General features: G+C 38.8%; 3 protein-coding genes across 5 annotated transcripts; 1 reads left to right on the top strand and 2 right to left on the bottom strand.

The window, feature by feature from the left end:
• Window positions 1-662: 662 nt before the first annotated feature.
• RB195_010323 (uncharacterized protein) lies at window positions 663-10,077 on the bottom strand (the record flags this gene model as incomplete). 2 transcript variants are annotated; one of them, XM_064191270.1, is made up of 12 exons in its annotated part: window positions 663-872; window positions 943-981; window positions 1,036-1,142; window positions 2,008-2,149; window positions 2,235-2,400; window positions 5,140-5,310; window positions 5,409-5,524; window positions 8,548-8,638; window positions 9,170-9,319; window positions 9,503-9,602; window positions 9,725-9,769; window positions 10,002-10,077. In XM_064191270.1, the coding sequence occupies 12 exons, from the start codon at window positions 10,075-10,077 to the stop codon at window positions 663-665; spliced, it is 1,413 nt and encodes a 470-aa protein (XP_064048852.1). The 2 variants fall into 2 exon arrangements, with proteins under 2 accessions (XP_064048852.1, XP_064048853.1); XM_064191269.1 differs by lacking the exons at window positions 9,725-9,769; window positions 10,002-10,077 and having other exon boundaries at window positions 9,503-9,582.
• A 1,319-nt stretch (window positions 10,078-11,396) lies between these two features.
• RB195_010322 (uncharacterized protein) lies at window positions 11,397-12,019 on the top strand (the record flags this gene model as incomplete). The annotated part of the gene is made up of 2 exons (XM_064191268.1): window positions 11,397-11,591; window positions 12,002-12,019. The coding sequence occupies 2 exons, from the start codon at window positions 11,397-11,399 to the stop codon at window positions 12,017-12,019; spliced, it is 213 nt and encodes a 70-aa protein (XP_064048851.1).
• A 3,889-nt stretch (window positions 12,020-15,908) lies between these two features.
• RB195_010321 (uncharacterized protein) lies at window positions 15,909-16,373 on the bottom strand (the record flags this gene model as incomplete). Of its 2 annotated transcripts, none has more annotated exons than XM_064191266.1 (1): window positions 15,909-16,373. In XM_064191266.1, one exon carries the CDS (start codon window positions 16,371-16,373, stop codon window positions 15,909-15,911), a length of 465 nt encoding a protein of 154 aa, XP_064048849.1. The 2 variants fall into 2 exon arrangements, with proteins under 2 accessions (XP_064048849.1, XP_064048850.1); XM_064191267.1 differs by having other exon boundaries at window positions 15,909-16,301.

Here is a 16,373-nt window from a genome sequence, read left to right as displayed (position 1 = left end):
ATATCAGTGATTCAAAACCAGAAGGGCTGCTTTTTTATGTAGATGGGTTAAGTTTTGCTCTTTTGTATTCAATTTCAACAGGCCACATACTTTCCCTCAATAGATTGAGTGTAGTCTCAAACCTTGCAGGGAACGACTTGGGTAAAAGTCAGCCCATTAATCAATCAATCATCATTTTTGAAAGGAGTCACTGAAAGAAAATCAATAAAAACAAAATCTTCACCAGGCTGAAACGACTTTGTTTTGAGATCGTTACTTCTGATTACTCTGTATATCCTGTCTATCTTACAACATTCATACGTCTCGAACTTAAGAGATAGAAAGAACAACATGATGATTCGATGAATTCAAACTCACAAACGATCCAATAACTATCAAGTAAACAACTACTTACAACCGTACTATCTCAACAAAAATTCTGTAGTAGAGCAGAACTACGACTGTTGAAGGAGGTGTGACCATTTTTCGGAACAGGTAACATTCGTTTGAACATAATCTAGTATTTACAGAAATGACAAGAAGATAAATGAGTACCTTACATCCATCAAGGAATACCAGCTTACAACCATTACTTCTAATCCCCTTCTCGAAAAACGTATAGGAATCTGATCGAGTTGAGCTTGGATTGGAATAGAATGTGCACCTAATTACGAAAAATGTTGTTAATGAGAAGTGCTCGCGAATTTCTTCAATTTTCCCATGATCTTTTTTAAGAATCCTTTATGAGGCGTGTCTTCCTCATGTGCCTCAAAAGGCACTATTCCTTTACTGAAATTCTCCAAGGACGGTTTTGATTCCTGTACAATGTCACCTTCATCACCTCGACGTCGCATCAACACCGGCGTCCCCACAATGACTCTCATTGAAGAGCCCTAAGGATGATATTACTAGTGACAATGTTAAGGAGCGAAAACACCTAGAAAATGTATAAGATAAAGCCACCTTCGGCGTGTCAACCGCATCCATAGTAGGCGAAGGGGTCTGAAAAGGAAATAAAAAAGGTTTTGCCGCCAATGTCATAACAGAACAACACACCTTTCTCTGCTCGCAATCGATAATAATGCAATCGTCCCCATCCCCATTCACTATGGGAGGAGGTGGTGGTGGATCAAGGATGATAATTTCGCCTTCTTCCAAAACTTCTAAAACTAAATATTCAACCATTGCAAATTAACATAAAAGAAACTTTTCAAAATTCCCTTAACGCTAGAACCGTAATTCTTCTTAGAAGGTCCTTCTGATGAGTAGAAAATCAAATTTGAAAACAAATTTGATTTCTACTCATCAGAAAAGTAATCCATGTAAAAGAAAAATCGGCCAAATTACTGAGAACTGAAGAGTTCAGAAAACACCCTGCTAAGAAAACATACTGGGCGGTCCATATGAAGTCTGTAGGAGTATGGAAAATCCATTTTCGTGTTTTTTGTGTTTTGCTGTGGTGTGACTCGTTTTCCCCAATTTGCTAGTCTTATTCTGGCCAGCCTTATTCCCTCTTTCTAGATAAAGATGGTATCGCTTGAGGATCGTTCAGCAATAGTTGCTATGTACAAACAAGAATCCGAGACTTCAAAGACCCTTAGGCTGCATCGAGAGCATGTACATCGCGTTATAAAACGCTTCAAAGAGACTGGAGGGATTAAAAAATGGGACAAAATCTCGGCGCAAATGATCGCGCGCATCTTCAAGAATTTCTGTAAGAGACTGGAGGCTCGTGTTGAATCTAGCTAAAAGTGGTAATTTTGAATGTGATTTTTGACATCTTATATAGAATTTTGTGACTATTAGACGAAAAATATTTCTTACTCGGATTGATTGGTGCAGTTGTGGGTAGTTTTTTGTGTAACACTTCATGTGAACCACCCTGTTTAACAATTTTGTCTGACCGAAAATAATAACTGCGAAACTAAGAACTTCGAACTTATTCTGATATGGAAAAAATCGTAGAAATTTATATAACAATTCTGTACTGTGGAATAGAAAAAAAGATGCATATGAACCATTTCATACCATTCTGTCGTTTCTTTGCCAATCTAACCATTCTCTCACGTATTTTTCGCCTTTCTTCCATTTTCTTGGCATGCACTTTGTTTAGTGTTTCTTGATGAAATGCGACAAATTCGAGAAAAGGAGGCACGCGAAAGTTTTCCATCTAAAGAATACAACAATTAAGCATATAAAAATTTACATATCTTTCAAGAATACTTTTAAAACATGAAAATGTAACAACTACTAACATCTCGCAAATCTCGATATGTCTGGTTGAAACCACAGTAGTAGATCATTTTGTCCGAATTAATTTTCGGTGGTGGTGAGTCTGTTGGTTCCTCAGCTTCGGTTGTTGCTGCTTCGTCAACCATGTGGAACTTCAACACTTCGTCGGAAGTGTCACGCTCGATAGCCCTATGCAGCTTTTAGAGTGAGCATATAATTTAAGAAAGGTCTACAAATATACGTGCACAAAAAAAAATGCTGGACACTTCATTTAAGTCGGCATGAACTAAAACAATCCATTCAGAAAAAGAAAATAAAAGGGAAATGCCACATTTGTTCTTCCGAAGTTGGCGTAACAGCGCTTCTATCCTGTCAACCTATTCTTAGTTGGTCGTAGCAATCTCGCCTTGCACAAGAATTGATTTGGTTTTCCATAACACAACGAGCTTATTAAAAACTACAAACAAATAATAAATCAACAATTCGCAGTTGCTCTAAGATCCTACTGCAACAATGAAACAATAAGTTAAATGTTGTTTATTAGTGTGTCTAGGAGGTTTTAAGATAGAACTTTCATTGGCCTGACGTATCGGCATAACACGTAATAGAGAAAGAATACGTTCTACAGTGCAAATACTTAGATCATACAAGGATATCTATGGGTGAATCTGCTGGTCTTGATGAACTATTGATAAGCCGGCTCAAGCTTTACAAACCGAACCGTCCTGTTTCCTATAGCTTCATCAAACGCATGAACTGAGCCTTGATGAGATGAAGTCAACATCACCGGCAACAAAATCAGACTAAGAATAAGTTGTTGCCCAACGGATTGGATTTCGTGGTTAATCAATGAAATAGTGAGTATGAATTTTCTTAAAATAATTAACTACATAACTTGTCCAACACGCACCAACTAATAGAACGTTTATGCAATGCGGTGAATGCAACTGCATGATGGAGCCACTTGACAGTAACCTCATCATCCAGGACAACCCTCGCTTACCAAAAATCGAAGTTGATTTGATTAGATGATACAGTCAATGCACAGTAGAAGTCTACAATCCACGTGAGTTTTGAGTTAATAATGGCTGACGCTCAGAGTATAACTATCATACTTAGCATGCAGCCTTGGAACAACTAGAGGCTTCAGCTCAGTCGACTTTGTCAGCGCTTGTCCTGAAAAAAATACCCCACTAAACCCTATGGGGTTCCTATTTATACAAGGTCCAGTGAAATGTCAGATGCACAGTTCAGTGCGTTCAGTTCCAAAACCTATTACGAGGAAAAGTGCAGTGAGATCTCTGATCCTTATTATAGACCTTACTGTACACGAATCTGAAAAACAACGTAGCACCACAGCTCTATCTGAGATGCTAGATTTACATGGAAACATATGGCCTCAATGAAATTCGCATAATCACGCTTAAGGGCAACATACCACGATTCTGACGTGGTGAACAAAACGTAAGTAACTACGACCCCGTACAGAGTTTGTACATCGGAAATCCATACCAAAACAGATTCGTAGAATGATGCTTTAACATTGCACGATTTTCACGTGGTCTGGAAATTACTTCGCTTAATTGAGGGGCTCCGCCAACAACTAGCACCACTGCTGGCAATCTGCTTCATGAACAGAATTGAAGAACCTCTGGCGTCACGTACGGCAATAATGTATTGCAGATAGGCCGATGACTGCTGCATCATATGATTAACGCAGACAGAAATGGACGAGTGTTTCCAAATACTCAACCGGCAGTTGCAATACACAAGATTTACACTGCTATCACAAAGAAGGATGCAAGAATCACCAAAAACATCACGTGAATCAAGCAGATCAAGAAGAAAATCACGAAGATTAGCTCCGAAAACGGCATTTTCCAATGAGCACTCAGTATATCTGTATTACCGAAGAACACACACTGTATCTTACTGCATGCCAAATCCACACATCTGATTGCAGTCAATATGGTAAAAACCGCTAGTGACCAGGAACGGCAGAAATCACGAAGACTTGCTTCGAAAACAGCGTTTCCCAGTGGGCATACAGTATGTCTGCATTACCTAAGAACACTCACTGTAAATATCAATTTTCCACCCGGAAACAAAATTTCTCTTTATGTTCTCTTTACTCCTGATAGTGTTAGTGCCGTTATTCGACGCAGCATTGTTCAAGCACAGTTATAAGATGACGTGATCCTAATAAATAAATAAATAATGCGAACATCAAAAGCTACCCTGTTAGCAACCGACTATACAACTGATACTGAATCCGTTGAAGATGTGTTATTTGTCCTTACGGAAAAGGAGACATCTGCCTACAAATGAAGGTAATTTGAGATTGGGTACTTGATTTGCGAAGCAACTTACATTGGGGAAACCTAAGGGAATCTTGGTGTGAAGATTACTGAATACGTCGCAGAAAAACGCCGTAGAACCATTTGGAAGGCACAACATGTCAAACGTCTATGACGAGAAATGCGTTATACTGGCTTAGGAAACAAAAATATCGGCTAGGAAGACGTTAGAAGCGTTTTGGAATCTTGGAAGAAATCCTTCAACAAATAAAAGGTAACGAAACATCAGGCTAATAAAGGGTCCATCGAAAAACCTCATAGACACACTAAATGACAGCATATATAGATAAATGTATGCCTAGGTTCTAGAACACAAGAACATTTGAACTAGTAAGTTGAGTAACCAGTCATTGACTTCTCGGACATCCAAAAAAGTCGGGAAAACAATACCTTTCTAAAGTTCTTAGGTCTACCTTTCACAAAGAACACTGCTATGGACACAACTATAGTAATCAAAGACTTGAGAAACTCCTTTCAACTTCATCTCATAAGCGGATTGTGGGAACAAAGCATAAGCGTGCTTGATACTGATTCCAAAAGCTTATGGAAATTCCAAGCTAAAAAAACGCACTTTTTTAAATAACCTGGGGGATATCCATCTATGAAGCCCATCTTCCGCATCCGATATATATACTCCGGTATATCATTTCGACCTATTCCTAGCGCATTTCTGAGTTCATCACTAATGCGACCAGCACGAAATTTCTTTTCAGAGGGTCTTCCATCACTGTGATACCGTGGTCTAAAAGCACACACAAAGTTTATCTTCTGGTAAAATTAAATTATCATTAGTATGTGAAAAGAGAACAAAAAGAAGAATTTGCATCTCTGTTTGCTCACGTATTGTTGTTCCTGTTGCGCATTTCAGTCTGCCGCTGCCTTATTTTTTTGAAATCTTTTGGCTCTGGGCACTCATTCAAGTGATGGTTACCATCACAATTGAAACACCCGTTGTTCTAAATTGGAATCTACAACAAGTCATATAAAACATACATACTAGAATTTAAATTACACTTGGGTAACCGTATATAGTCTCAGCACTTGTTATCCAACAGCAAAAATTTGAAAAAAAAATGAGTTAATGATATCAGAATTGCCTTTAACTCGCTTAAAACAAGGCAAACACGGTTAGAAAAAGTTATGTACTGTCGTACAAAACATGTTGGAACACCACAACTGCTAGAGATCTTGCTAGAACATGCCGAAGACTGCCTGGAGCACTTTTCTTTTTGCTTCTTATAGTTCTTCATAATTTCTTCTGAATGATGGTGCATGAATACGATTTCTCAGCCTTCGTGAAGCCTTCTTCCATTGGTTCTATCGTTTGTTCTGCACCTAGATGCCTCTAACATCTTAGTTTCTACAGATTCAGTTTTGTCCCATTTTTAATATAACTGTGGTTGTTAGCGCTCTTTGCAATTGGAATCATAGTAGGGTCCTAAAGTCCATCTTAGAAAAAGGCGAATAATGCACAGTTGCACCAAGGGCCTTGCAAGTTAACGTTTTATGGAGATATTCTAGAATGAATAAAAACGACTAAGTTAACGAAGACCTTTTTTTCTGGAATTACAAATGAAAGGGACGAAAATCGTACACTATTACTCAGGAAAAAAAATGAAAAGAAGTGAGATCCTACAAACTCAAATCTTAAGAGGCAGCCAAAGAGGAAAACAAACGGAGGAGCCTCCATCCAATAGAATAGGATTTCACTAAGACTATGTAATTCATGAGCAGACAGCGGTTTTTATCGCTATATGAACGCAAACGAAAGAGCGGCGTAGCGCTGTGATGAGAAGTTCCGCTGCGACTTCTCCATCGCTGGTTCGAAGTCGTACTGAGTTGAGTAGGCATTCAATTTTACTTGAATCGATAAATTAGCACCAGACTTATTTGGAAGAAAAAACACAGTGATTCAGAATATACACTGTGTACTGCAAATAACTGAATGAGCCACACAGGTGTTCATTAGCCTAGAATTGAAGTCGAACGTGTTGCAGAGCCCACGCAGACTGATTAACGAAAAGCATACTTTTTTCATACTAATTCAATTCGAGGCTAATGAACACCTGTGCGACTCATTCAGTGATTTGCAGTACCCAGTCTATATTTCGAATCACTGTATCCTTTTTTGCGCAGCGATAGCATGTGCCATAGCATTTTTTCACCGGACTGAAGTGTTATTTGGTACTTAGACCACCACTATTAGCTATTTCAGTGAGTTCGTCGCTATGTATAGGCTGCACAGTTAGAATCCGAGAAAACTGTATCTGAAGTTATAACACTATTTGGATTAAGAAACAGCGTTAACTGTCGTTAAAGTTAGCTAAATACATGAGAAAGACTTTCACACCTTCAGAACGTCAGAGCTCGTCAAGCGACGTATGCATAACGAAAGGTGATCAGCGGCTATAGAACTATGTACAAAAAAACCTTTGCGCAGGAAAAAAGCCTGCCGAAGTTGTTAAATTCTTCGTGTAGCCAAATCGACCCTATATAATGTTGCGAAGAGATACAGAGTCTCAGAGGAGTACTCCACTCCGGTGAGGAAAATACAGATCAGGTAGTAATCAAGGACTCTAGAGATCATGCAACATTACTTTGGAGATTCGGGAACACGTGACTTTGAAAGACCCTTGTCTCGCCTCGAAATCGTCGATTAGCGATCGTCCGTCGGATCAGGGTCGCTCAAGAGGATCTCAGATATACTTCCAGTATCCCCAAGATCTGCTAAATGTTCTTCGAGGCCGCCAAGATCAAAAGCACTAGGCGCTGTAACTTGTAATAGAGGCGGAGGGAGTTTATATAGAATGAAAGTTCTCAGCAAGTACCCTTTAAACACTTCATACCACAAACTTGATGCGGTAAAAAATCAGGGAAAACGTAGAGTTTGGGTTGTAGATTACGGGAATGAGCGGCGCTCCGGAGCACCTGTGTGCACATGCCACATCCTCGAGCGACGAGAGCTTCCACGACCTACAAACCGATCTCTACGTTTTCCTTGGTGTTTCTGTACGTCAATTTCGCAATATGCTGCCTTTAAAGAAGATATAACATCGTATATTTGATATCTTTCTATATTGACTTAAAAATAACTTTTTGCAAGGACCCTCTCTTTTTAATCTTTAATAATTTTAATTCTTTCTTTAATAATAATTTTAATTTAATTTTAACGGCACATCCTATACAAAAATGCAACCATAACTTAAATTGTAATGACTCTTTAAATGAAACCACAGTAACAGTAACGTGTACTTTCCCTCATCTTATTCTTGAAAACATCAATTTGGATATGGAGAAAGGAAGCGAAGGAAAGATGAAACGTTAAGCCTCCAATTATTTTTTCAAACAAATAGTTTGAGAGTATTTCGCCAGAAAAATATCAAGCGCACAATGGGGAGTCAAAATGATCCACCTGCAGTCAGCGAAAAATTTTATATTAAATTTCATTGTAGTAGAAGGTGTTTTACTTCTAAGGAGCGTAGACATTATTCGTCACTTTGTTTAAGCAGTGGAGAATGACCGAATCACAACGATCTGGCGAAGCGCTGTTGAGAGAACTAAAGCGTCATGAGCACCAGCAGAGTCGTATCCAGGCTCAGAAGATATAATCAATAATGTGTCTTCACCTTCAGATTCTTTTCAGATCAACACATTCAGTTACTTCTTCAGGTTTTCGAAATCATTACTATAGCAAATTGCTCGCTAATTAATTAGTTGATAAATATATACCTGATATATCTTAACCTTGTGAGAGGGCCACAGAGATTATATTTGGGTATTTTGAAAATATAATCTCTGTAGCCCTCTCGGAAGCTTAAGATACGCGACAACGAAGTTCTCATCAAAGATCTTCAGGCGACACTCTTTATAACTTATTTCGTAGTTTTATCAGAGATTTTAGCAACTTACTAATTATAAAAAAAGTCAGGAATATCCAACGGAACGAAGAACAATAAAATGAAGATAAAGGAAACGTCACCTTTTTCGGGGATTTTTTGCTGTCACTATGGCCGTTCTCTTCCTCCTGACTCGTAAGTAAGTTCGATAGTATTTTATCTTTCCATTGTGAACTGAGACCAAAAAATCATAGATGAGAGATCTTTTCAAAAAAAAAAAAAGAATAATCTAAAATGAATCTTCCAGGAACAGAAGTTGACGTAAACCTCACTAAAAATTGTCGGGAAGCAGAGAGAATGAGGAACGAAATTTTAAATGATAAGAGGCAAACACATTAATAATGAAGTAGAAAACTTCCACTTAGAAATAAAATCTAACAAGAAAAACAATTGTAACTACTTTTGCAATTATAACTCTCCTTAACGCAGCATCAAGGTGGACCACAAGGTTCTTGCTCGCACTTCATTTAATTTTTGTACCAGAAAGACCTATCAATGACATTTCACTTTTTCCGCGCCTTCTATGTGTGCTTTTGTCAGCAGCATCAGTCTATCACGAAATTTGAATGATGTAAATGAGCGCAGAATTGAGTTGAGGATTGATGAGAGTTCGTGATAAAGGAGGAATAAAAACCTATTTCAAAACATTATGAAGAGTGCCGGTGAGCGCACAATGAAAAGTGGAAAAAGAAACAAGACAATCACCTGTTTTCACTTGTTGTTGAATTCTCTAAAACTGCGATTTCACAAGCATCTAAACTAACCGATTCCGTTCGATCAAGAACGAAATCGCCATAATCAGTCTCGCTTCCCTTCATAACATCGGATTGAATGCATGGTGGAACAGAAAGTTTCCTAGAAATAGCCCATCCAATTAAGGTTTAAGCAAAACCTAGAAAGAAAAAAACAACGAAAGACTACAGAAATGACTCGACACGCATCAAGTTCATCGGAATGAAATTTTAGGATACGTCTAGCAAAAGCAGAAATACCGATCCAAGATAGAGAAAACAAAGAAGAAGTTGAATTCATACTTACCTTTTCTTGGCTTCGGGTGAGGGTGTGCACCGACCTTCTTCGTCATCGGAATCAAACCGAGAGTTTTGTGGCTCCGCCATCCTATTGCGTTTTTGCACTCCTAAGTGATGCAAATACAGTTGTCAATGTAACGAAAGAAAAGCGTCAGTTCTTTTATAAAAAAAAAAGTAAATAATCCGCACTTAACAACCTACACGTGAAAAGAGGAATAGGGCAACTTACTAATAACTGAAAAGTCAACGCGAAGAAATGAGGACACCAATGACACTAAAATTTACTTTGAAACATAAAAAAAGAAAACACCCTCAAAAGAGCAGATAACAAGAGATACAAATATATTCAAGGAAATAATGTGCTCCACTGTGCCCTCGCACTGAATGTTCTCATTGGAGCACGAAACGTCGGCTTTTGTTGCTTTTGCCCCTCGAGCGGTGGGCGACGAAATTGGACGAGTGTTTGCCCACTGCTCTGCGGATTGCTCAACGGAGGTAACGATCACTTATGAATATCATATTCAGCTGGTGCACAAAATGTGTTGATTCATTAGTGTGGTTTAGTTCTTTAGAAGCGTCCATCTACTGATCACAGAACTGGTTGCTCCAAATTTCCAACCAGTGCATCGATATTTTAACGGTTCTTTAATTCTATTCTGAAGTAGTTGTCGACTTATTGGTTTGAGTTCCTTGATAGATTCAGAAGCAACCACAACTGATGTTGAGTCTCATATATTGTGTGATTTCAGCAGCAGAATTTCCAAGCTCCAACTCGAAACTATGTTAATGTTTAGTTTTCGTACCGATATCTGATAACAGGATCGATTTCTCGAAAAATAAAAAGAGGATGCGTCCCATTTTATTTCGCTGTCTTCTTGAATTTTTCCCAAGATTGTTTGGCAATAGCCGCCGAACCTCCACCGTTCTTCGTTATACTCGTAATTCCGTTGTAACAAAGTTATTGTCATAACATCGTAATACTGCTGTAGTAAATAGGCAGCGCATCAGCTGTCCTCAGTGTATTCTTATTGTCGTTTGCGCACTGTACGAGAGGCAGCATGCCAGGTGACTTCAGAGTGCGTCGCACCAGTGTCTGCCACTACTCCATTGTTGTTTGGGCCAAACGTCCATCACATAAAGAATTTCACTGAACCACCATCTATACAAGGCACTAAGGTAAGGTCAGAGTAGCAGTAATGTATACATATGTAAGTGAATATGTGACAGAAGTAATAATCATGCTATATAATAACGCGCTTAGTCCGTGTGTGTGTGTCACGAAAATACCACGTAATGATGCAGAACTCTGCACGACTGATGTGCCGAACCATGTCCACGCAACTGATAGACGATCACTCTACCAGCAGGATCAAGCGTATAGTTGGGAAAAATCTCTTCTAAAAACGACCCTCCCTCGCAGACCCTCCCAAAAACGACCCCCTCATCTCGTTCCTACCAGTACAGCTGCCCACACAGCAATCAAAATTTGGGTATAATAATAAAAAGAATTAAAAAAAAACAAATAAACGCCTAATAAATAAATTAAAATGATACGATATAACAAATAAATAATAAATTATTTCAAGAAATTGTAATGCTACAAGTAAAACAATATATATATATTGTAATACAGCGATATTAATGGAATAAATAATAACTAGAAATTATATGTTCATGTTAATTATATGTTCAAGATGCCGCGTGACGTGTGCCAGATGGAAGAAGATCAAGAAAAATAATCGAGTTGAAAAGCATTCAACCTTTCGATGGACCGATCTAAACAAGGTTAGAATATTGTGTTTGATTTTCTGTAGAATTTCTGTAATAAGGTGTCTTCCAGGTAGCTCGTCTGGAGATGTAGAAGGGGAACGGTAAAGAGGGTCCCGGCGGATTCTCCGCGAATGCTTCCGAGACATAACGTCCTCGGTGGATATCCCGGCGGATACGCGAGCATACCTCGAAGAGGTCACGCTCCAGTCGTTCATGAAGACGCAGACAACCGTCATAGATGTTCTTCTAGCCACAGAGACGCAGAAAACTGCGGAGTTACAAGAAAATATGCAAAGAAGAGTGGTATGAGCTGTCGAAATTACCGAGTAAGTCAAGGAATAATAGTGTTAGATAGAAGTACTTGGCATTTTGAATGGTGTTCTAACAAGGAAAAGGAGTGAGTTTGTCTTCATACCACCTTCAGAAAGTCTAGAAATCTTACGAAATTCGAGCTTTTTTTCTTCTTGTAAGTTCCAAGAAGTCTGAATAAAGCTTGGGAGTTACAGGATAATTCTCATTACCGTTACTTTTGAAACCTGGAATGTTCCGTTCTAACGAAAATTGTTATGCACGTAATTTGAAGCTATTAGATACATCCTTATCTCATATTTCGCGTGAGGATTTCTCTTGCTTTTGGTACGATTACTAGATTGAGTGAATTATATCCTAGCCGGTGATGCAGCGGTAGGTAAGCAGAGTTAGCTATTTAGGTGCTAACGAAAGTGAATCTCTTCAGGACACGCACCATCGCTAATTGCTCTGACGAGACATGACCGGGGCATGCTCGAAATTCTGCCGGGACCCTCTTTACACGCACCCGATGTAGAACAGTGCAGTGAGAAGACAAAAGAGGAAGATGTTTATTGGAATTTACATTTACAATAAATTTAATAAATGGTTTTAATTTTCTACGTCGAGCAGCAAAGACCTCGAGCGAAAAGACTGCTCGAGTAGTTCTCGATGTTCCTGGACTTCGCGGTCACGCTTCCTTTGCTGTTTCACAGCCCAAGTCTGAGCAGAAATAATGATAATAGCAGAAAACATTTTGCAGCGAATTTCAAAAAGCTCACAAATAGACTGGAAAAAAAGAGTTTGCAAAAAAAAAACCCTTATCACTAGCGCGATGATCGTTATTAAAGCGAGGAAGCCGAGTACTGCGAAAAGAATAGTAGAGGATCGATCAGAGGGTGGATCTGTCGTCGTCGTCGTCGTCTTATGTTGAGATGTGAACCATGCATCTCTCAACTTTTTCTTCTTTGCTAGCCACTCCGCTGGAGGTCTTGGTTCGGAGTTAAATTCTTTAAAACGCATGAAGCTCTGTTTAGGAGTAAGGGCGGAAATATCCTGGTACATCTGTAAATACTGCAATTAGTGTATGAATAGATCCAATAAATGATTATCAATTGGCGAGGAGATTAAATAACGTGCCAAGATAAAAAAAGACTAACTAGAAGGCGGTCAGATTGTCGAAGATGCTACCGGTAGGTCGCGACCCATTCCACATTGGCTACTCACCAAAAATATCCTCCAGGTATATTTGCTCGGATTAGTGCGAGGAAGACGCTACTAAGAATTATAAGTTAGTCAATGTATATGAAGACATATAATTTAAAAAGATAAGTGAGCTCTAAATGTGTATTCGGGAACACAATTGTACTGTTTGACTTTGATGAAGAGATGATCAAAAGTTCGATCCCCGCCGGAACCATTATTTTTTCAAAACGAACAAACAGCTGGAAAAGAAGGAGAACACCTTTTAAAACAATTTTCACACCATCTCCAACTATTAACAAACAATTTTACTCATCGTCAATGGAAATGAACGGATGAGAGTTCGATCTCCGACGGAATCTAGATTTTTGCAAAACCGAAAAAAATCACTGAGGAGAACATTTCACCGGTAATTTTTTGAAATTGTATTTAGAGCACTGTTTGCCACATACAAGTGTTATATAGAGGTTATTTTAGCGATTAAAACCAGGTCTTAATTGGAAATTACTGCTGGACAGGTCGGATTTTGTTACCTTGAAATAAACATGAATAACTCACTAACGAAGAGAAATAAGAAGATATAGCTGGCTGCGTTGTGTAGAGGAAGATCTGCGCTATAAAACGGTCAAAAAATCTTCTGCAAAGACCCTCTGGTTTTTTTGAAACCTAGTTGAGAAAAAGTTGAGAAATTTGGCATTTTTCTCAACTTTTTCTCAACTAACTTTTTTAGAGACGAAAACTACCTATAAAAAAGCGAAAAAAAATTATAGTAGCAAAAATCTTCCTCTACAACATGCCTCAAAACGAATTCGTTTTTATAAACAATGAGCAGAGTTATGGAAATTTGTTTGAAGTCACACAGATTTTGACGCGTTGCCGAAAATCTGAGATTTCGCTCTTTTCCCGTTGCGAGGATACAGTAGCGCCGTTGAAAAATTCGACTCCTTTTTTATAGAGCATCAAGGAAAACCCTTGACTGCAAATTTTGGTGTTCTGGTTCTCTCAAAAGCTAGTTGAGAAAAACTCGGAAATTTGAGGCAAAAATTGGGATTTTTCTCAACTAGATTTCAAAAAGACTAGGAAAGCTAGAGGCACCAAACCTTGTAGAAATATAGAAGAAATCTCTCTCTACAGATCGCAGCCAGCTTTATTGCATAAAATTCACTTTGAGCGTAGATATTCAGAAACTCGTGAAGCCTACTTTGTACTAATTTTAACCCTAACTGCGCCTTTAGATGTTTTTTTTCGCTCAGTGACGGCACCATAACCGCTTTTTCGACCGAAAGTAAGAAGTTCGACACTGTAGGATGAGAAATGTGCTCTTTAAATTCTTTTACGTTAAATGCAAAAATAGCAGCTTTTGCAGGGATTGATCCCTGACCGTCACAATAAAAACACCGCCGCATCTCGTTGAGCCAACCAATGTTGGTGAATTAACAGCATCAGCCCTATTTCAACAGAGCATTTAATGGCCAATTAACAGATGTCCTTATCGAAGTCTTTGTAATCGCGCACAAATAAGTCTGCACTACACTTACCAACTTGAGCCAGCGTACTTGCTTTTCATTGCAGCTATGATTCTACTTTTACTTAGTGCTTTTACACTTCTGTTAGCTTCTGAAGATCTCGTTTGTCATCCGTTCCTAAGCGAATTTTCGACGCTGCGTTCCCGTACAACTGCGGATCTTCAATATATTGAATTGGCTGTGACGACGAGTGCCGAAGCACTGTGCAAGCTATGAAGATTGCCTTTTATGGTCTCTTAGTACTCAATACGAAGTCACCTCTGGTTAGTTTCATTTCTTTCATATAAATTGTAACACACAATTTTGTAGTGTAGACTGTAATTTTGCAATTTTGTTTTGTAGAACTGTAATTTTGTAGTGCATAGACTTGATGGGTTTGACAACAAGTCGATTTTTTGAAAGAATAAAAACTTTTAGGTAGTAAATTGCATTTAAAATAATTGGTTTCCTATTTTATCACATCACAACATTTTCACGTCATTTATTATGCATCACATTTATTCAAGATTTCAATTGTTTGTGCTAATTCAAAAGTAACCGAGAGGTTTTTTTTTATAGAAATCTTGATGTTTTAGAGAGGATGCTATTGTCACTGGTACGTTTTCTTCGACTACGAGCTTCTTCTTTCTCCTTTCTGAAGGCTTTCCTTTTCGTTCAGGTAATGTGGACTCCCTTACCGCCTTGCACGTACGACGACTTATGGTTCTTCACGGTTTGTGCCACCGAAGTGACTCCGATGTCATCAAGCATCAGTTAGAGCAGCAAAAAATGCTAAGTCGTCCATCTTCAAGATTGACTCAAAAAGCGCAGTAATTTCATCACCAGAATTATGAAGAATAAATTTTTTAAAAATCATTTTTTGGTTTCTGTACCCTCTTTTTATCCTAACTTTTTATGCTACTATAGTCTTCCTCAACTGCAGCCGCGAGTCGTCTTCAATCGTTTATTCAAATACTAAATAAATTTATTTATTCTATATCATTTATTTTTATATTAAACAGAACTCAAGTACTGAATATGCATCACTGACGTTTTTTCTTCTTTGAGACAACTCTTCCATTTTTTAGTCGCAGATATCGGGACCTGAAAAAAGCCTTAGAATACGTTTCAGTTGTTAATATCTTCTGATATGCGGTAAAAACATGCCACTCACTGCTGATCTTCCTTCAAGTTTCAGCACTACGTCTGAAAAGAAGCAGTTTTCACTTCTGTTTTTCTGCTGAATGTCGCATACCTAAATTACACTAAATTTTGTACTCCTTAATATGTGTTTATTTGAAATCGAAAACCCCATCTTTCTTTTCTAGTTGCTTCTTGCATTTTTTTTCTGATTTTCCGACCCCTAGTTTAATTTTTTTTCTTGATTTTCCGACCCCCTCTTACGACCCCCTCTGATCCGACACCCCTCTTACGACCCCTGTTGAGAAATTCCCAACACATGCTTGACTCTGCTTGGGATCCAATCTAGCGTTCTTTTGGTCCATCCATCGTCGATTCTTCTCATGATGTGACCGGCCCATCTATGTTTTGCTTTCGATACATATTCCACTGGGTCGCAAAGACGGGACATTCCTCTTAGGTCGGAGCTGCGAAGACCGGCTAGGTGTTGTGTGCGTCGGTTGGACTTCAGAAGACATCTCTCAAGGGGTAGTGGGTAGTAAATAGCTTCCTAGACTTGGCGGCGGTGTCTGCCAACGTCTCCGCTGCGTAACAGAGCGCTGGAAGAACTGTCGAGTCGAAAAGATGGGCACGAATATCTTGGTCCGTCAGTTGGCCCGTAGCTTCCCTGACGGCTGCGAATGCTGCCCATGCTGCTCTCATTCTTCTATTCAGTTCTTCCTTCAAGTCGTTTTCTGTGGTCATAGAACGTCCAAGGTATACGTGTGACGAAGTTTCCACGATATGGGAGCCTTCAAGTTGTACTCCTCCGTCGCAGTAGGCGTTCTTTATGAACTGTGTCTTCTTTCTATTTATTCGCAGTCCTATTCTCCTCGCTGCCTCATTCAGTTCCTTGAGCATCGTTTCATTGGTACTTCTCGAGAAGAAAACATTTGTCGTCCTCAAAACGAAGGATGGAGAGGAATCTTTCAT

The sequence above is a fragment of the Necator americanus genome, chromosome III, assembly GCF_031761385.1.
Source record: "Necator americanus strain Aroian chromosome III, whole genome shotgun sequence".
Classification (NCBI taxonomy): Eukaryota; Metazoa; Nematoda; class Chromadorea; order Rhabditida; family Ancylostomatidae; genus Necator; species Necator americanus.
This window is presented reverse-complemented; position numbering and strand designations above follow the sequence as displayed.